Source organism: Tenrec ecaudatus, chromosome 12 (assembly GCF_050624435.1).
Source record: "Tenrec ecaudatus isolate mTenEca1 chromosome 12, mTenEca1.hap1, whole genome shotgun sequence".
Classification (NCBI taxonomy): Eukaryota; Metazoa; Chordata; class Mammalia; order Afrosoricida; family Tenrecidae; genus Tenrec; species Tenrec ecaudatus.
This window is the reverse complement of record NC_134541.1, coordinates 112,609,483-112,629,149: the sequence shown is the minus strand read 5'-3', so window position 1 is coordinate 112,629,149 and position 19,667 is coordinate 112,609,483. Positions and strand designations below refer to the sequence as shown.

Here is a 19,667-nt window from a genome sequence, read left to right as displayed (position 1 = left end):
GATTGCGTGGGATGAGCATGGGTCAGGGTCAGGCAGGCCCAGCCTCTGTCCACCTGCTAGGTCAACTCCCCACTAACCCCCTGCCGCAGTGCTTGGCTCAGGCTACAGGACGCCGGGGGATGAGTGTACAGGGCTGCCCAGGTGCCCCACTGACCCCACTGGAGGGAGGGACTGCCAAGAGCCTCTGCCACACCCCAAAGAAAGAGGTACAGCCAGTTAGAAAGAAATAAAGTATATCTTTACTGAAAAATTTTTTCCGCAAATGTTCACGTTTCCAGTGTAAGGCGTTACAAAAAGATATATCCAAGAAAAACTTGGCTTATCCGACATGAAAGAATGGTATAATTTACCAGGGGGAAAAAAAAGAAGTAATAATAAATATATTATTTCCACCTAAAGGAAAAAAGACGCTTCTCTGGGTTCGAAGGCAGCAACAGAATTCACGACGTGCATGCATCCTGCAGCAGCCGTGCCCGCTCTGGCCTGGAGACCCGAGGGAGGGCCAGGCCCGGGAGGACATCTCAGCTCCTCCATTTTTTGCCAGGAGCCACAACAAACTGCCAGGCTATGGGCCAGCAAGGCTGGTCCTCGGAACGCTGCTCCGCCCAAGTTAAAATACCTACCTACCTACCTTCTTCCTTTCTCACCACGGATACTTGTTGAACAAGATCTTCCCCTACCCTGGAAGATCCTGACTAAATATCCAGTTCTCTACACTGCCACCCTTGGCAGCTAACCAAACTCCACGGGGGACAAGTTAAAATATAAAAAATAAGGCCGGGCTACCTTGAGACCAGAAGGAAGAGAGGATGCCCAGCCACCACGACTGACGACTCTGACCAAGAACACAAGGGGAGGGAACAAAAACGCGGAACAAAGTTCAAATTTCTCCAAAAGGCCGGACTTACTGGGTCAGTAGGGCCGAGGGGCTGAGCCGCCTGAGACTTGCCCTGGGATGAGACCTTGCCCCCTTGGGAGCCAGACCACTCCCAGCGGTCACCGGGCGGCAGACAGAGCGGCTCACAGAACAGGCCAACCTTTGCACCTGCCGTGCTAGCCCTCGGCTGTCCACGTTTGCCGCTGGCCCAGATGGGGAAGGGGCAGGGGGCTCGCACACCAGGAAGCTAGACACATGGCACGAGGACGACCAGAATGGAAACAGTGAGACGCCGGCCCACCGGCCGAGTGTGACGCTGTCACTGAATCACGTGGGTGGGGATGGTGACGGGAGGACTTACTGTGCTAGCTTTCCTCCAGAAGCCTGACATTTTAAAAATGAAATAAAAACAAGAAAGGGGAAGACGGCACGGGACTCTTTGGTGCCAGTGGATCGTAGGCGGGGGTCCCGAGGGCTCCATGCGGAGCACCTCGTCTCTCCGTGCACCTGCTCTAGGGATGGGCAGACAGAGGCAGGAAGAACGCATGGGAAGACTGGAGGGCTTCGGGAGGTGAGCCACCGGGCCGGAAGTCGGCAGTGAGACACGCACGGCCTCTTGGCCCTGACATCCTGGGGGGCCGTGGTCTGTGAGGACGGCCCCTCCGGCTTCTGCAAGGCACGCTCGTGGTTCCCAGCGGCTGGGCTCCTGGAAGAGCAGGCGTCTGACCGAGAGGCATGTCTGTGGCCCCCGGGGCTTCCCTTGGGGGCAGGGTTTTCGCCAGGCCCTTTGCCTCAAAACTGCAGCCCCGGGAAAGAGCGCGTTCTGGGTGGAGCCGGTGACCAGGGACCGGCTGGAGCAGGAGGCTCCCTGAAGACACGGGGCCGGTAAGGCGGGCTGGAGAGGCGTGAGGCAGTGGGCTGGATTGGTCATTAGACCACCGGGGTCTCCCGAGGCTGGCTGCCGCGAATACCGGTGGGCAGCACCAGCGGGCGCGAGCGTGCCTTCCGAGGGCCAGGGCCGCGCGTGGAAGTGGGAGCACGGCGTATCCGCGTATCCGGAGGGAGGAATGTGCGTCTTCCCGCTCAGCACGGCCCGCCCCGGGCGGCGGTCACAGGGGCGGCTTTGGTTGGGGGGTGGCTTCTTCTTTTCTGTTTTTTTGGTTTCTGTACTGGAGGGTGGGGTCCCGGAGAGTCCGCTTGTCCTGGGAGCTGGTGGGCAGCAGCTCCGGGGTCACACCAAGCCGGCGTCTTTGGCCATGCTGTAGAAGAGACCCCTCTGCTGCAGGAGGCTGGCGGGGGCACCACATTCTCGGATCTCCCCTTTGTCCAGGACGATCACCCTGAGGGAGGAGGACAGAGGCATGAGGAGCAGAGAGAGGGTGGGCACCGTGACCCACAGAGCCCGCCTGGGAAGGCGCTGCGTTGGGGCCAGGCCCCGGCATCTTCTGCTAGGACTGGGGCAGAGAGAGGCCTTCCAAAAACCCTTTCAGTGCCCATGCCCTGTGGCTTTAACCCTTAACGATCTGCTCCCAACCAGTGACGGTTATCAGATGCCATTACGACAGTGCAGACGCTACTAGCCATTGCTACTTGCTTCGCCACACTCGAGATAGGACCTCAGGTGGTCTACCCCCAGGGGATCCCATCCCGTCACCATCGACCTGACCCTGGCGCACGGGACCCCACGCGTGCCTACTGGAAACCGCGTGCCCCACCAGGGATTCCAGGCTGGGCCTGTTCACAAGCACGGCACCAGGCCTTTCTTCCAGGGCACTCTGGGTGTGTCTGAGACCCCACGCTTTCCGTGAGTCGTCTCACCAAAGTGACCCTTATCCATCACCCGGTGATGCCACGGTTTGCCAAAGGGCCAGCAGCCCTTTTTAGGCCTGGCCACGCGGCCTCTCACAAACATAGGAGTTTCCATCCTGTGACCGACGACCGGGCTCCGTTCCAATGACCTCATCATAAGCCGGTTCTGACAAAAGCCACAGAGCGTGATTTTTAAAAAGTTTTAAAATTATTATAACGAGCTCTGGTGGCTTACGTACTGGGCTGCTAATAATGAGGTCAGCAGTTTGAACCCACCAGCGGCTCCTCGGGAGAAAGGCGAGGCTTTCTGCTCCTTTAAAGACCTACAGCCGCCTTCTCCCCTCCCCTGTGGGGGTGCCGAGCCAGAATCCGGTCCCCGCAGGGAGCGAGCTTTCCTTCCTGCTGTCTTCCACCCTAAGCGTCTCTGCAAGTGACCACCACGCGCCTTTGGGGGCTGGAAACAACAAGCAGCCACAGATGGGACGTCACCAGCAACCTAGACATTGCAACCTTACTACAGGGGGGCCTCAAAAACACTTGTGGAGAAAGGGAATTAAAAGACAATGGGATTTGGGGAGCCCCCTCACATGTAGTCCCTGCAGGCTGTACTCAAAACGCCAAATGAGCGTGGCTAATCACAAGTATGTTCCTTGTGACGGGAACACACTGTAGGCCAGGGACTCCCGACCCTCACCCCGCAGGCCCCCGGGGCTGCAAAAGCTGCCTGAGAAAACGTGTAAGCATACAGGCCTGGTTGCACTTGAGTAGCTTCACACAAACGGGGGGTCGGGGGGTGATGGTGGGGCCCGGGAGCCCACGTCTGCTGATGCCTGGCATGCCTCTGCCACAGGACCCAGCCCTGCCTGCTTCTGAACCTCGCTCCAAAGACACCCTCCTGACACCCCGCAGTGCCCAGCGTCCAGTAGGTGCCAATGCCTCGCTCCATGCAACAGCCTCGAAAGCAAAGCCCGAGCCTGCTCCCACGGAGCCCATTCCAACGCCCAGGACGGCGCGGGGCAGAGTGGCACTGCCCCGTCGGGGTTCCAAACTGTCGTCTTTGCGGAGGCACACGGTCTCCTCTTCCCGAGGACTGGCTGGTGGGTGTGAGCCCCCGCTGCGCGCTTAGCCGCTCTGCCACCAGGCTTCCTTCCCGCAGCCTTGGTGAGCGGACACCAGCGCCGCCTCACCCCCTACCGCAAAACCCTGCAGTGGCTTCCAGGTTCTCTGGGGAAACCGCCCAACCTGCGCCCAGTGAGGTCTAGCCTCTGCCCCCCGCTCTGGCCGTACAGGACAGGACCACACACTATACCCCGATTTCAAAAGGGCCCGTTCTATGGCCCTTCCTGAGTGTGGGGGCCCGAGGCTTGGTGCCGGCCTGCCTGGTCCCCTTCCCTTGGTGCTTGCCACTCTGAAACCTGCCACTGAGGTGACTGTCTGTCTCCCCCAGCTGAGCTCTGCAGCCCCAACGGCGGCGCAGAGTGAGTCCCAGGATGCAGCAGGTGGCTGCCACATGCGGGCTGAAGGTGCGACCCGAGGGAAGAGAGGTCCCACCCTGGGCTCTGCTCGGCGTGAGGGCAGTGTCGAGGGAGCAGGCGGGCGAGGCCCCAGGCCCCATGTGGCAGGGGCGTCACCTTGTGTAGTCCATGATGGTGTTGAGCCGGTGAGCGATGGTGAGGACGGTGCAGTCCTCGAACTGGGTCCGGATGGTGGACTGAATGAGGTCATCCGTTTCCAGGTCCACGGCGGCCGTGGCCTCATCCAGCACCAGGATCTTGGTCTTCCGCAGCAGGGCCCGGGCCAGGCACACAAGCTGGCGCTGCCCGACACTGGACAGGCGCAAAGACCACGAGGCAACAGTGTTAGATCATTCCCAACCAGGGCCGAGCCCTGAGTGCACTTCCACCCTGCCACTCCCTGGCTCCTTTGTCCCAGCCTGTAGCAGACATCACTAATCAACCGAGCGCTCAGAATCAATCTCCTCGCAATGTCTGGCCGGACCAGCAGAGGAAGTGTGAGAGGCAGCAGGCATGGGCCGGGGGTGGGAGCCCAGCCTTGCTCCCTCCTGCACCTTCACCTGCCGTCTCCATGACAACAGGCCCGTGGGTTGCTGGAGGAGAGACCCAGCAAAGGCCTACATCAGCTGGTAGCCAGCTACACCCTGGCCCTGGGCGTATGCTTGGCCAGTCCCAGCAGAGCTGGGTGGCCGACCCGGCAGTGACTGAGCTGCTGCAGGGGGGAAAGAGCCACAGGCACCACCCACGGAGGTTTCCATCCTGACGCTCAAGTCTCAGATCCCGGGACCCAGGAGAAGGCAGGGGGAGCTGTGGGCGGGGTGTGGAGTGCTCAGGGCAGTTGCTTTGTGCCACCTGGCAGAGAAGCCTCTCGATATTTAAAACACTGAATGCAGCAGGTACAAGAAGCCAGTGTACTGGCCATCCCGTTTAGATATCACAGCAGAGGGAGCCCATTTTACAGACAAAGAAACCGAGGCTCCAAGAGGAAGGCCTGCCCACCTGGGGCCTGCTCTCCATGCTCACCTCAGGTTCTCGCCGCCTTCCGCACACTCGTGGTTCAGCTTATCAGGAAGGGTGGACACGAAGCTCTTCAGGTGGGCCAGCTCCAGTGACGTCCAGACCTCATCGTCCGAGTACTGGCTGAAGGGGTCCAGGTTCATGCGGAGGGAGCCTGAGAACAGCACGGGGTCCTATCCGGGAAGGGGACAGCATGTGGGAAAAAAAAAAACCATTTCTAGGGATGCAGGAGAGCGGGGGCCTGGACCAAGTCAGGAGAGGTTTTGCACTTCCTGAGGCCTTGGTGTGCAGAGCTGATGGGCCGGGCCCAGAGAAACCCCCAACCCCAGCCCAGCTCACCTCCAGGAGGGCCAGAGGGGGCACTAAGAGGTGACAGGCTAAGCCCACCGCTCCCCCGGCCACTTTAGCAAAGTCACCTTCCTGCCCAGTGCTTAGGAGGGTTAAGGCCACCTTCCCCCAATCTGGGAGGCAGCAGAGGGCAGTCAGGGGTCCAGTGCACTTGGTCAGATGCTCAGGAGGACGCTCCCTGGGCAGCAGGAGCAGGCACTCAGGCAAAGACTCAGGACAGCTGCCCGAGCCCCCTCAGCTGGCTCACAGCATCCACATGTGCATCGCAGGCGGCCTGGGGCCACACAGCCTTGGGAAGGGCTGTGTTCAGAAGTGCAAAGCCACCTGCTTCCAAAGCGCCTGGCTCTGGGTGAACCTGGGCCGTCAACCTTCGGGTTCGCAGTCAAGCACTTAACTGTCTGCATCACTCAGGGGCTCCAGAGGAGGACTACCGCCAGGTTAATCCCCACCTGTGCCCGCGCTCCTTAGATATTCCATGGAGATACAGCTGGGCAAGGAAATATCCACGCTGGGCCTGGAAATGCCCACAGCCCCACCCCTGGCCACGCCCCCGGCCCACCTGAGGGATGATGGTGATCTTGAAGCGGAGGCTGTGCAGGCCGATTTGGGCGATGTTCACGTCGTCAATGAGGATCTGCCCTTCCGCAGACTCGTTGATCCGGAACAAGCCCAAGGTCAGGGATGACTTCCCAGCTCCCGTCCTCCCCACGATGCCAACCTGCAGGGCAGAAGGGCCGGGGCAAGGGGTCATGCTGGGGTCGAAGGTCGCAGCAGTTCAGCCAACCTAATTCCTGCCACAGACTTGACCCTGACCAGCTGCCTGGCGAGGAGTTGGGTTCCCTGATAAGTCAACCGAGAAGCCGTGAGACCTCCAGAGGGAAGCTTCAGGCAGAAGGGACTTTCACGGGACTCCATATTTTCAACTCAAGGTAACAACAGTAAGCAATCATTGGGTTAAAGAGCCACGGTAGTACAATGGTGAAGACTGGCTACTAGCCCCCCAAAAGCTCAGCCATTTGCCTGGCCACTGTCTCTGTAAGGATCACAGCCAAGGAGACCCCATGGGGCAGTCCGATGGGCTGAAATCAACCCTAAGGCCCCTCAAAGCAACAGCCTCCAGGTATCTCCCCAGTCCTGAGGGCGAGGGTCCCGATGCAGACCCCCACCCCTTGGTCCCCATGCCCCATCTCGGCAGCGGGAGGGTCTGGGTGTGAGCTGGCCTCTACTTCGCCCCATGAGGGGCCTAGCCTGTGTTTCCGGACTGAGCTGTCGAGTTCTCAGTAGCGGACCCTTCTGACCACCAGGCCTTTCTTCTGTGGTGCCATTGGGTGGGTGCAAACTGCCAGCCTGTAGGTTGGCAGCTAATGGGGAAGTCGGGTGCTTAACCCATTTGTGCCACTCAGTAGTAGTCTACGCATAGCCAGTAATCGACACTCCTGCCACCTCGTGGCAGCTGGCCCCTCTACCCGCCCAAGTCACACACGGTGCAACTTGTGTGCCAAATGCTCACAGGGATGTCGGCTGTGCGGGCAGCCCCTCCACCGGGAAGACGACCCCCCCAGGAACCTGGTGCGCACAGGCTCGGCGAGGAATGCAGCCCTGCCTAGTGGTAACGGCCAGGAAGAGCCTCAGTCTGATTTCCGAGGAAGGTCTCAGAGTCCCAGGCCAAAGGCTGTGTCCTGGGGAGCCGCCTGAGCCAGGGGCAGGCTCCAACATTCCGACAATTTCCCGAACTCCTTTGAGCCGGCCCTAACAGGATGGCGGTATCTTTCTGCTCCAGAGTGCAAACTCAAATGCCTACGGAAGCCGCCTAGGCCCAAGAAAGGGGGCGGGGAGGGGACTGCCTCGGTCTAAAACATCTGGACCCAGGGTTGCCGGATGCTCAGATTCTTCGAGAAAAGTAGGAACTGGGATTTTGACTAAAACACCTTCTAGATTTTTCAATAGATGAAACGTGCAGTTTGAAAACCTCTCTGTGGGCCTGGTCAGGCTGGGCTTCCAGTCTGCTACCCTGCTGGAGGCCCACTGAGTAACTCCCCACCCCCGACCCTCACTACCACCAAAGGCCTTGCCTCCCACAGCCTCCCCGGGAGGCTCCATCGGTCTGCTGGCTCCATCGGTCTGGCCGTGACCAGCGCCCACCTTCTCTCCGCCACTGATGGTCACGCTGATGTGCTTCAGCACCAGGTCCAGGTCCTCTCGGTAGCGCAGGCTGTAGTCCCGGAACTCCACGCGGCCTACCTGGGGCCAGGTGCTGGGCGGAGCTGTCTCCTCAATCTGCCAGGGAGCCTGCACACATGTGTGTTTGGGGGGGGGAGGCAGAGGGGCAGGTGAGGAACCCAAAGTCCACCCCCCCACACACAGCAAAGGCTGAGTGAGCTGCCCCACACCCCCTCCAGCCTGTCTCCCTCCTGCTCACTGGCCACTCCACACACATGGCAGCCCGTCTCGATCCAGGCCTTACACCCGCTGTCGGCTCTGCACCCCACATCCGGCTTGTTCCCTCCACCCTCCAGGTCAAGTGCTTCAGCGTGCTCTCTGGTAAAGGGGCACGCTGCTGGCAACACAGCACTCTGATGGCACAGGGGGTTACACATTGAGCCGGCAACCCAAGGCCAGTGGTGCAAACCCACCAGCCGTACCTAGTGGGAAAGATGGAGCTGTCTCTTCCGGTAAAGACTCAAAGACTCAGAAACCCAAAGAGGCGGTTCTGTGCTCTCCCACGGGGCCACAGGGAGTCAGATTCGACAGCATGATGGCAAGATTGGCTTTGAGTTCCTGGAGCCCCGGTGGCACTGTCAGGGACGCGTCGGCCTGCGTCAGGCAAGGGCAGCGGTTCAAACCTATCGGCTGCTCTGCGGGAGCACGATGGAGCTATTCGCCCCTTAAAGATGGACAGCCTTGGGACCCTCCAGCGGTTGGTGCTCCACCTTCCTAAGGCCGCGACCCTTTCATACACTTCCTCGTGTTGGCGTGACCCCAACCATAAAGTTATTTTCGATGCCACTTCATCACTGTCCTTTGCTACTGTTATGAAAGCAGGTTGAGAACCGCCGCTTTACAAGGTCACTTTAAGCTCATATCAATTCAACGGCAGTGGGTTTCATGAGCAACTAAAGCACCGGGGCTGTACAGAGGAAGTGGCTCTCTGGAAAATGTTTAAGAGAGGACGTGACCCATCAAGTGGACACGGCGGGTCTTTATGACTGTTCTTGGCGGTGGTGGTGTGGAGGAGCTATCAGCACTACTGGATGGGGGGCAGTTTCTCAAGATTAACAAGATAGTTCTTAGGGGGTCGCATGGTGGGTTATCAAGAGCAGTGTGGAATTCAAGTCAAGTCAAGGCCCGACATTTTCTGTTAACCCCCCAATTCTGCGATCCCCACCCCACCCCCACCCCAGCCCTCACCCCCTCTTCCCCATCGACACAATGAGGACTTCACTTAAATGAGAAATTAAGGTAGGGTTTCACAGGGTGTGGTCAGTTCCTCACCACATGGTGATTTTTGGCGACACCCATGGATGCATTCTCTCATGGACTTTTAGGACTTTTACTTGATGTTGTTGTTGTTAGGTGTTGCGGCTCAGTTCCGAGTCACACACCGCCTGGTCCTCAGCTGCCTTCTCAACTGGACTACGCAGGAGTCCGTGGTTGCAGCCACAGTGTCCGTCCATCCATCGTGTCGAGGGGCTTCCTCCTCCTGGCTGCCCTTCCACTTTCCCAGGCACGACGCTCTTTCCAGGGACCAATCTCCTGGTGACACATCCACAGCACCTGACAGGAAGTCCTGCCATCCTTGCTTCGAAGGAGCACGCTCTGGCTGGACTTCTTCCACGACAGACGTGTTTGTTCCTTTGGCAGTCCACGGAACTTCAATCTTCTTCGCCAGCACCGTAATTCAAATGCACCCATTCTTCTTCAATGCCCACATGAATACGAGGTGATTAAAAATGCCATGGCTTGGGGCAAGCCCACTTTCGTCTTCCAAGGAACATGCGTGCTTTTTAATGCTCCAAACACGTCTTGTGCAGCAGACTCACTTCACTCAATGCAATCCATCCTCTGATCTCGACTAAACGTCAGTCTGTTGTGCATTTATGGTGTGGCTATCTAATTGTCCAGGTGTGGGAACTTTGCGTCTGTCTACATTTAGTTGTGATCCTTACTGCAGGGTGCAATCTTTGGAGGCAGCAACTGCAAGCCCTCGTCACTTTAGCACACGGGCTGTCTCCTCTGCATCCAGGAAGTCCTTAATGAGCCCTCCTCCCATCCGGATGGCACAGGCTTCTTCACCGGGGGCAGCTCCCGAGGAGATGTTCCGCTCAGCACTCAGGCTGAGTAAATGTGAAGAAAGGATGCGCCCCTTTCTGGACTGCAAACCACGCCATATTCCCTTGTGCTGGTAGTCCAACTCTTGGTCCACGGATCAGGTTCCGCATGAGCACAATTTCCACCCTTCTCAAGGCTATCCAGAGTTTATGATCCACACCGTGGAATGCCTTTGCGAAGCCAAGAAAACAAAAGCAAACACACCTCTCTGGCCTTCTCTTTCAGCCAAGATCCACATGGCATCAGTCATCTCCCTTATTCCACACCCTCTTCTGAATCTTCCCTGAACTTCTGGCTGTTCCCAGTCAACAACCTCACTACCTAATTCAAGATGGCCAGCACATCAACTGCTGCCGCTTGCGCTGTCCTACTGTGTGTGGCCCACTTCAGTTCTGAGGACTTCCATGATTCCTACAGTCACACTGCGTGCCCACCGGGGGTCCAGTCGCGAACAGATGCTCGCTGCTGGTTTCCTTTCATCTTGAGCTGTGCCCCGTCAGCATGACACAGTCCCGCAGGTTTGACGCCTGCAGGCCGGACTCCACCCACGCCATTGTGGTGACTCCACTTTGAGGAGACAGCCCTTCCCCAGTCCTTGCTTGAGTGCTGAGAGCGTTAAAGTTTATTGTGCCAACCTGGCTGATAAACACGTGGGTTAATTGAAGGGCAGAGAGATCAATGGTTCGGTGAGCCTCGCCTTTCTAGTTCTCGGGTCTCTTGCTTTCTGATGATCGGACCAGGGTGAAGCTGCCTTAGCCAGTTCCCTCCTTCAACTGGCAAGGCTCACTTTCTGCAAGACATCCCTGAGGAGAAGCCGCATGGACTTATCCTGATACAGCCCTGGGTGCTGGAGCAGCTGTGTGGAGACCCCTGCCAGCACTGAGATGCTAACACGTTCACTGATTCGACTTTCCTCCTGTAGTCGGCATCACTGCGTGTGTTTTGTGAGATGGAGGAGGACTTTGTGGATTGGTGGCGAACTTATAGGCTAATGTTGGACTTGTGGGCTTGGGCAGCACTGGGTTGGGATGTTTTCTTGATGTGCACTTAACTTTTATATCAAACTCTCCCTTACACATTTGAGTGTCTGTGGGTTTGTTTCTCTAAAGTACCCAGACTAACACAGTGCTCTCCGACTTTTGGGGCTCATCTGGGGCACCATCTCTGACAATGCCCTGCTGTTGGTCATGAGGTTTTTTTGGTGGCCAACGCCTCACAAGTGGATAGCCTGTTTCTCCTTCAGAATCTCTTTTTAGTCTGGAAGCTCCGTCAACTCCTGTTCAGTCTGAGTGGCCCTACTGGTATCTGAATCACCAGTGACATAGCTTCCTGCCCCACAGCACACACAAGCCATCGCAGTCCGAAAGACTGACCGGCAAGCAGGGATTCATCTACACAGTTGTTACATATTTACAAACATTCTCTGAATACCCTGACAGGGTATATATGGGCACCCCATACCTTGGAAAAAAGAAAAGATCACTATGAAAGATCTTCCTGCCCTAAGATCAGGTGGTTCTCTTTGGGTGTTAGATTACAGAACACACGGGAGATGATTTCTACCCGGTGACGAAGCTTGCCTTCCCCTCCTAGGAGGCAGAAGATACACAAGATGTGAGATTCAGACTGACAATCAAGGTCAGGCCAGGGGCTCTTGACGTACCTCCTTCTCGGTTTCTGAATACTCCTTGAGCCTCTCCACAGCCACGATGTTGGTCTCCATCTCGGACGACATCCGGACCAGCCAGTTCAAGTATGTGGTCACCTGTGAGGGGAAGGGTCATGAGCAATTTCTAGGGAACACATGCTACTTTCATTCCAGCTGAGTCGGTGATGGATGATGGACTACTGCGGATAGAAAAGGACAAGCTACAGCACCTCATGTAACCCTGTCCCCGCCTGGACTCCCCCAAACTCCCACCGCCCCAGTTGGTTGTCCTGCATCTCAGGATAAACAACCACCATTGTAAATAGGCACGGGCCACGGCATGCCTTAATAACGTTGTCTCCAAGGGAAGTTGAGGGGAAGCTGGGGACACAGCACAGAGTCGAGGAGATGCAGCCAACACTCTCTTGCAGCTGGACTCCCACAGGCCACCGGGGAGCCAGCCTTCCCTTACCTGAAGCGAGTAGGACACGGAGAGGCCCACCAGGCCGGCGCTGAGGCTGTGTCGGGAGATGACCGCGAACAGGGCTGCGAAGAGCACGATGCAGTTGCCCACACACTCTAGCCGCACGGCCAGCCATCTGCGTGAGACACACACGTGCCGCGTCAGCCAGCCAGTCAGCCGTGCCGAGGGGTCGCCTCCGGCCTCGCTGAAGTCGCACCCCAACAGTTCCTGAGACAGGCCCCTGGGGACGGAACTCACAGCTCGGGAGCAGGGCAGGGGGCCGAGGGATACGACTACAGCCATTCCTCCCGAGATAGTTAAGGTTTATTGTGTCATCTTGGCCGATGAACACATGTGGGGTTAATTGAAGGGCGGAGGGATACATGGCTCGCTGAGCCTCGCCTTTCTAGGTGTCGAGTCTCTTGCTTTGTGATGGTCGGACCAGGGTGCAGCCGCCTTAGCCAGTTCCCTGCTTCAGCTGGCAAGGCTCACTTCCTGCAAGACATCCCTGAGGAGAAGCCACATGGACCTACCCCACATGGACCTACCCCTGGGTGCTGGAGGAGCTATGTGGAGACTCCTGCCAGCGCTGTGATGCTTACACATTCACTGATTTGGCTTTCCTCCTGCAGTCGGCGTCATTGCATGTGTTTTGTGAGATGGAGGAGGGCTTTGTAGATAGATGTTGGACATCTGGGCTAATGTCAAACTTATGAGCTTGGACAACACTGGGTTGGGATGCTTTCTTAATGTACACTGACCCTTTATATAAAACTCTCTTTTACACATGAGTTGCTGTGGATTTGTCTCCCTAGTTTGCCCAGACTAGGACACTTCCTCAGTGTGGCATCCCCAGGGAAGAAGACGATTCTCCGGCACCAAGAGAATGAACCTTTTTCTCATTTTAAGCTCAATTTTAAAGGACTTCTATCCATCTGTATCTTTGACAGCTGCCCTGCAAATACTTAAGAACTAAGCTGTACAGTCTTGGGCTGTACGAGGGACCTGGGATTTCCAACGGCCTCCTCTGGTCAGGAATGGAGAGAAATCGCCTCCTCCTAACAGGCCCCCAGAGCTGGATACACCCTCATGCCAGAGCCCTGGGCACGTGGATGGCAGGCGAGAGTACCAGCTCTTTCTTCTTCCAGGGTGCCAGGCAGTGGGTCCGAGCCACCAGCCTTTCAGCTAGGAGTTCAGCACTTAACCATCTGTGCCACTGGGGAGTACACACACACACACACACACACACACACACACACACACACACACACACAGTTTTATCCTTTGAAATAGAATTGCCATTTTACTTGCTTAGAGGCAGCTTGTGTGAGATATAAAGTATCATTGGGAATATATCACTTTGATGTTTCCAAATGAGAAACATGCTAGGGGGTGGGTGTTTGTTGCCCCGGTCCTTGGAAACCCACGTGACTGACGTTCATGCCCATGAGATATGCCACAGGCTGATCGGATGGTGTCAAATCCCCTAAGGACCCTGCAAAGGCGGACAGGCAAGGTCTGCAGAAATTCTGGCTGTCCCCACAACAAGGACCCTACCGTGGGGGATGGGCTGTCATCTGACCCCCAGCCCTTTTCCACCACCTCTCAGGAAAGCAGTATCTGGAGGTGAGCAGGCGGAAAAGCAGACATTTCTCCACACGCAACAAACCACCGGCCAGCTTCTGCCCCCCCTTTCCTGGCTGATACTATTCAGTCATTTTTGATCCAAACCGCGCCCCTGGCAAACGATTCGGCCTGACACCTGTCAGTCACTCTGAGGCATCTCTTAGGTGAGGATGAGGCGGGGAGACACCTCGGGAGAGTCAGGGCTGCCCCCGATGGTCCCATGTCAGTGTGGGCAGGGCTTTCGGATTCTAGAAGAACGGCAGGGCCCCACGCCCTCCCCTTGCAGGACAGGGCCTGGCTCCACGCCTTCCTCCAGGGAGAGGGCGGGAGGGCATGGAGGCACGGGAGCGAGGTGGAGGGGGCCTCCCCGGGCTCGCCGACCGGGGCACCCACCGGTTGGCCACGATGCTGGGGTAGTAGGCCTTCTGGTTCTCGTCCACCTTCAGGTCGCTCTGGCGGATGAAACGCTGCTGCTCCTCAAAGGCTCGGATCACGCTGACGCCCAGCAGGGTCTCGTTGAAGTGGGAGTACACCGGGGAGCGGCTGACCGACTCGAGGCGCTTCAGCTGCCGCGAGGACGCCACGTAGAACCTCTGGGGGTGGGAGAGAGAGCGGCCCGGCGAGTCAGCGGAAGGCCCTCGGGCCACCCTTCTGAGCGCTGTGAGTCTGGACGTCGCTGTGCCAACAGGTGCCCGCAAGTGTCAGCATGACATCTCCCAGAGGAAGGGTCCCAGGGGCACCGTGGCTGACGGGCAGGTCAGCAGTCGCTCCCCTGGAGGACGATGTGGCTGCCTGCCCATCAAGGATTTACCACCTGAGCCGCTCCGGGGCGGGTGAGCCGCTCCGGGGAGGGCCCATCAGGGCCCACCCCCACCCTGAGCCACAGGACCACTATGAGCCACGGCTCAACAGCACACGGCAACCACGCCCAGGAGGCGAGGGCTTGTCATCGATGCCGTGCGGCCTCTGCTCCAGCAGCAGACAGAGGGACCACAGGGAGAGCAGCTAAGCCGGCATGGTGTCCGCTTTCCCGGGCACCGCTCCGAACCCCTACACCATGACCAGCTCGTCTGTCTCCATGAAAACCCTACGGAGTCTGACCGAGACTTTCGACGGCAGAGACACAGGCAGCGCGGAGATTCGAGCCCAGGCTGCCTGACTGCCATGTGTTAGCCTGTCCACCACTCTGGTGCTCTCCGAGCAGGGAAGGCAAGGCCTTGATGGTTCCCGGTCAGCCAGACTTGCGTTCCATTGTGGTCTCAGCTGCCATGTGGGAAACACCCTGCCCTGCTGCACCGGCTTTTTGGGGGAAGATGAGATTAGAAATCTTATATTCTCACGTGTAATGTATTACATATTTACACAGACGTACCACACACACAGACACATACACCAAGGGGCTTCAGAAAGCTCACAGAAAAACGGAACTAAAAAATACTGGCGCTCTTCCACAAATGTTTGAAACTTCGTGTGTGTGTGTGTGTGTGTGTGTGTGTCACTGAACACGATGTCTGGCACTATTAGACTGAGCCATAAGAAATGGCGATCTCAGCAGCTGGCAGACAGACAAACACCAACCATTTCATAGGGCTTAACCTGGCGGTGGCTGGTGTCAGCTGCCACCAAGTCAGCAGTCCCTGACTCGGGAACCCAGCCTACAGGAGAGTGCACCGCGGGCTGGCCCAGAGCCGCCCTCCGGGTCAGCTTGGACTGGACTGCTGGGGTTCGAAGTTTTCACTGGTCGCCTTCAGGAAGCAGCCGGTCGGTCAGGCCTGATCCCATTCCAGCACCTTTCAGGTACCCGCAGCTGATTCTCTTTCCTGCAGTGGAGACCTAGTCCTGCGGCCCACTCCCCAGGGGGCGGGCACCGCAGCACTGCCGTGGGTCACAGAGTGATTCTGCCTGCCCCTGCACGTGGGCCAGATGGGGCATTAACCTCTGACAAACCTGAAGCCACAGCTCCACGCTGGGGAAGTGGGCGTGCAGGTGGGCGCTGGTGCCGCCTCTCACCTGGACGAAGAAGTAGATGAGCCCCAGGGGCGGGATGATGACGGCGGCGATGGGCGTGGCCAGCAGGATGATGATGCAGGCGCCGATGACGTTGAAGAGGGAGCCCATGAACATCTTGATGACCTGCGGGATCATGGAGTCCACCGTGTCCATCTCCTTGGAGAAGCGGTTCACCAGGTTCCCGCTGGGTGTCCGCTCGAAGAAGCTCATGGGCGACCGCAGGACGTTGTGCAGCAGGTCCAGGTGCAGGTGGCGGGAGGCCAGGATGCCCCCTATGGACACCGCCATGGAGTAGCCAAACACGGAGACGCCTACACACAGGCCGGAAGGGAAGCTGCTGACCAGGGTTGCCGAGGCAGCTGGGGGCTCCCAGCTTCTCCGACAAGCCCGATATCCTCGCCCTGACCATGGCGACAAGCCGGAGTCAGTGAGCCTCTGCTATCTGGTACTCCACTCTGCATCCAGAACGCCATCACTGGCCAAGCACTGCACTACCCCACTTTACAGACAAGGAAATCAATGCCCAGGGAGGTGAAGCCCCTCACCCCTCGCGCCCACCCAGGCACACTCAGCAGAGCTCCAGGGTCCAGTTTCAAATTCCCCTTCCCCGGGAGCCAGCAGACAGAACTCGCCCACAGAGATGGCAGGGTTCTCAGGCTCTGCTTTCCAATACGACGTTAGCCCCTAGCTTCACGGGGCCATGGGCTGCTTCAAGGGTGGTGAGCGCCCTCACCCAGGTGAGCTCACACCTCTTCCGGTCTCGGTTTCCCTCACTCAGTGGAACCCACTGGAGGAGTCCTTAGGCCATTGGAGGAGGCAGGTGTATGGATGCAGAGCCTCAAGAAACCCAGGCCCGCCCTCCTGTTTTGTTCCAAGCCTCCCCGTCCCTGGGTGATGGGAGACCGTCCAAGCACAGAGCAACCATGCTTTCCGGCGGAGAGTCCATGGGGCCAGACAGACCTGCACCAGCTCCTTCCTGACCCAGCCAGAAACCAGGGGGCAGGGCTCCAGATGACAGCCTCTGTAGGCAGCCCAGCCAAAGCCTGCCTCTTACTACCTGTGGGGCCTTCCACTGAGGTTCACGCTTCTCTGAGCCTCAGTTTCCTCGTCTGTAAACCAGGAACGAGGCTACTTAACCGATGGCACTGTGGATACAATGTAACGTGCCTGGCACACAAGGGGTGCTCACGCACACCAAGCATCGACAATGCGTGTGGGTGTGTGTCGCAGACGTGGAAGGCACACAGGCACCGTGAGCACACACACACAGTGCCCGGGGAAGCAGAGGGAGTAAGGCCGTGCCTCCTGAGCCAGGCTGGAATTCAGGGGAAGCTCTGCCAGGCGTGGGAAGCCCGCTGAACTGTCTGGGCCTCCGTCTCCGCACCTTTAGCATGGGGGCAAGTACTCATGCTTCCCACGAGGGAGCCTTACAAGGATAAGGGAAGTGGAAACTCATCAGGAGAGTGTTCAGACCAGAGCCAGGTCTCCTCCAGTTGGAGCTTGCTAACTGCTTCCCTATGACAAGCGATGCTTGGGGGGCCTGGGCCTGGGCCTCTCTCTGTCGGGAGAGTGCTTGGTGGCATCTGAATGCCAGTAGTGCCCACACACAGTTATGACTGCAGACATTGCTCAATGTCCACTCGTGGGTGGCCTTGGCCTGGCAGCGAGCTACTGGCATCAACGAATCCCTACCTCACGCCATGGCTACAAGCCCCCACAGGAACCTTTGCAGCACTGTGGCCGCGCGACACAAGGGAAGACGTCCTCCCATGCTGCCCATGTCCTGGGGGCCTTTGCCCTCAACTCTCCTGCTCTTTAAAGAGGGCGCGGACTTCCCTCCTCCTCGGACCACGCGGACCGTGCATTCAAGAGACATGCATTCTGACTAGCTGAGCATCGCCTGTGTGTTTGGCATCTGGGTTCGACTTGGTATGGGGAGGTGCCAAACCCTGAGAACCTGGGGACCAGCTCTACGAGAAATAGAAATCCACAGAAACATTTCCCGGGTTCCAGGATCGGTGGGCGGGGTGGGCGGGGTGGGGGGCACTAGGAGAGGGAGGCCTACCTTGGGAAATGCCCAGGGCTCCGTACACGCCCAGCCGGAGCTTGGTGTGCTCCTGCGTCCCGTTGACGATGGGATCGTCAGTCCAGAGACTGAGCCAGTAGTTGGAGGCCAGGGCGGCAACGTGGTTGCACAAGAAGAGGAAGAGGCTCAGGAAGGAGATGAAGAGTCCGATGGCCTTCATGTAGTCCCAGTACACGGCCAGCTTGACCTGGGAGCACGGGGAGACAAACCTTCTACCAAGGGCCCCCGCCACGCCCACGCCAGCACAGGCACTCCCCTGGCACCCCTGCTTCCTCAGCAGCTCCGCCTTCAGGGCACCAGGTCCTTGGGACATAGCAGCGAAGCCAAGTTCTCTGTCCTCTCGGAGCCCCCAGCTGGGTCACGTACAGCCAACCAGAGGCCCCAGGTGCCAACCCGAGTCCAGCTGCCTGTGTCCGGAGGCCACTGTGCCTCCAGCTGCCACCTGGTAGGTGACAGGGCTGCTCGGTGCCTCGGTTTTGCACACCTGTGCAGGTTTGCAGTAAGGAACACACAGCATGGAGGGAGTGCTCAGAGGCACTTAGAGCGCAGGCCTCACCTTCCCCGTCTGAGCTTTGTCTGCCTCCATCAGCTTCCAGGTGGCCTCCTTCTGCGCCTCCTCGTCCCTCTGCAGCTCTGCTGTGCTGCTGTGGGGCTTGTGCGCATCGCCGCTGTAGGACGAGTGGCTGCTGAGCTGCCTGGGGGAGCAGGGCACATGGGTGTGAACCAGACCAAAGCCTTGGATGCAGCCTTCAAGCACAGGGGCTGGTGGTCTGCGCTGGGCAGCAGGGCCCTCCGAGAGAGGGGGTGTGCTCAGCAGCCACCACACTCCCCCACGCCCAGCACACCACGAGGTGTAGTGCATGGACGAGGAAGAGCCGACAGAAAGAAGGTGAGGGAGTTCTCGGGCCCAACTTCCCACATCGGCAGTCTGGCACAGCCACGACCAGCCTTGCTACTGGCTATGTAGGCCAGGGACTCTCAGAGACCGTGAGCTGTCTGACACAGTAACCACGTGGCCCTCTCTGTGACTCTCACCACCCAGAGGACCCTGCCCTTACAGCCCTGGCAGACAGGTAGTAAGCACCAGCCTCTCTGCTGGCCACCAAGAGCCGGGACTCTCAGAGACCGTTAGCTGTACTTCAAACCCCAACTCCCTGTCAGCGAGTGGATTCCGACTCAGAGTGACCCTATACTGACGGTGACGCACTTTCACAACCAGAAAGGCTACTAGCAGAGAGATGCCCCAGGCAGGGCCACATCCCAGGCTTCTGTCCAGCTGCACGATCATTTGTGCAGGGCTCCCTGTTGGCTCAGCCGTCCAGGGGGACGACGGCAGGAATGACCTCATGAGTCACCAGGGAGCGTGGTGCACAGGAGCTCGCTGTGACTGCTTTCAATCCAGCACCGGCTCCTGGCGCCTGAAAGCTCCAACAGACTCCTTGTCCTGCCCCCGCCGCAGAGTCACACCACGTAGGGGCCTGGGGTGCCGGAAGGCTTGACAAATGGTTCAATCACGAGGCCCCTGTGAGCTGACCCAGGGCAGAAATGGTGCCAAGGCTCAGGTGCAGGAGATCTGGGAGAGGAGGCAGAAGGCAGCCCCTCCCGGGGCCCGGGTAAGCTCAGCTCTTCACGGGTCCCTGCCCACCCTCACCTCTGCAGCTGCTTCCCCGAAGCATCTGTCACCAGCACTCCATTCTCCATCAGCTTCGCCTCTTTCGCTGGACTGCCGCCACCCACGGGCCCTGGCAGGAGAGAGAAGGGGGGGGGGGGCTGGGTCTTCACGGGCCAGACGCCACAATAAAAGACAAGAAAACCCTGCTACTTGCGGGGGTACCAGGCAGAGAACCTGGCCACCAGGAGGCTCAGAAAGCAAGACCTGAACTCCTGGGACAAAGGCCATGTCTCGAGCTGGGCCCCTTGGCGTGGGGATGGTGCAGGGA

General features: G+C 58.4%; 1 protein-coding gene across 2 annotated transcripts in view; it reads right to left on the bottom strand.

The window, feature by feature from the left end:
- Positions 1-216: 216 nt before the first annotated feature.
- Positions 217-19,667, bottom strand: part of ABCC1 (ATP binding cassette subfamily C member 1 (ABCC1 blood group)) — a 154,153-nt gene continuing 134,702 nt past the window's right edge. For both annotated transcript variants that reach the window (XM_075564550.1, XM_075564551.1), the window contains 12 exons: positions 19,379-19,469; positions 18,284-18,422; positions 17,707-17,914; positions 15,642-15,952; positions 14,025-14,224; positions 12,015-12,141; positions 11,558-11,659; positions 7,708-7,854; positions 6,125-6,283; positions 5,224-5,390; positions 4,318-4,512; positions 217-2,217 (listed from right to left, as the gene is read on the bottom strand). In XM_075564550.1, coding sequence (XP_075420665.1) covers positions 2,109-2,217; positions 4,318-4,512; positions 5,224-5,390; positions 6,125-6,283; positions 7,708-7,854; positions 11,558-11,659; positions 12,015-12,141; positions 14,025-14,224; positions 15,642-15,952; positions 17,707-17,914; positions 18,284-18,422; positions 19,379-19,469 — 1,955 coding nt within the window. In that variant the 3' untranslated portion in view covers positions 217-2,108. The remainder of the gene's footprint in view (positions 2,218-4,317; positions 4,513-5,223; positions 5,391-6,124; positions 6,284-7,707; positions 7,855-11,557; positions 11,660-12,014; positions 12,142-14,024; positions 14,225-15,641; positions 15,953-17,706; positions 17,915-18,283; positions 18,423-19,378; positions 19,470-19,667) is intronic.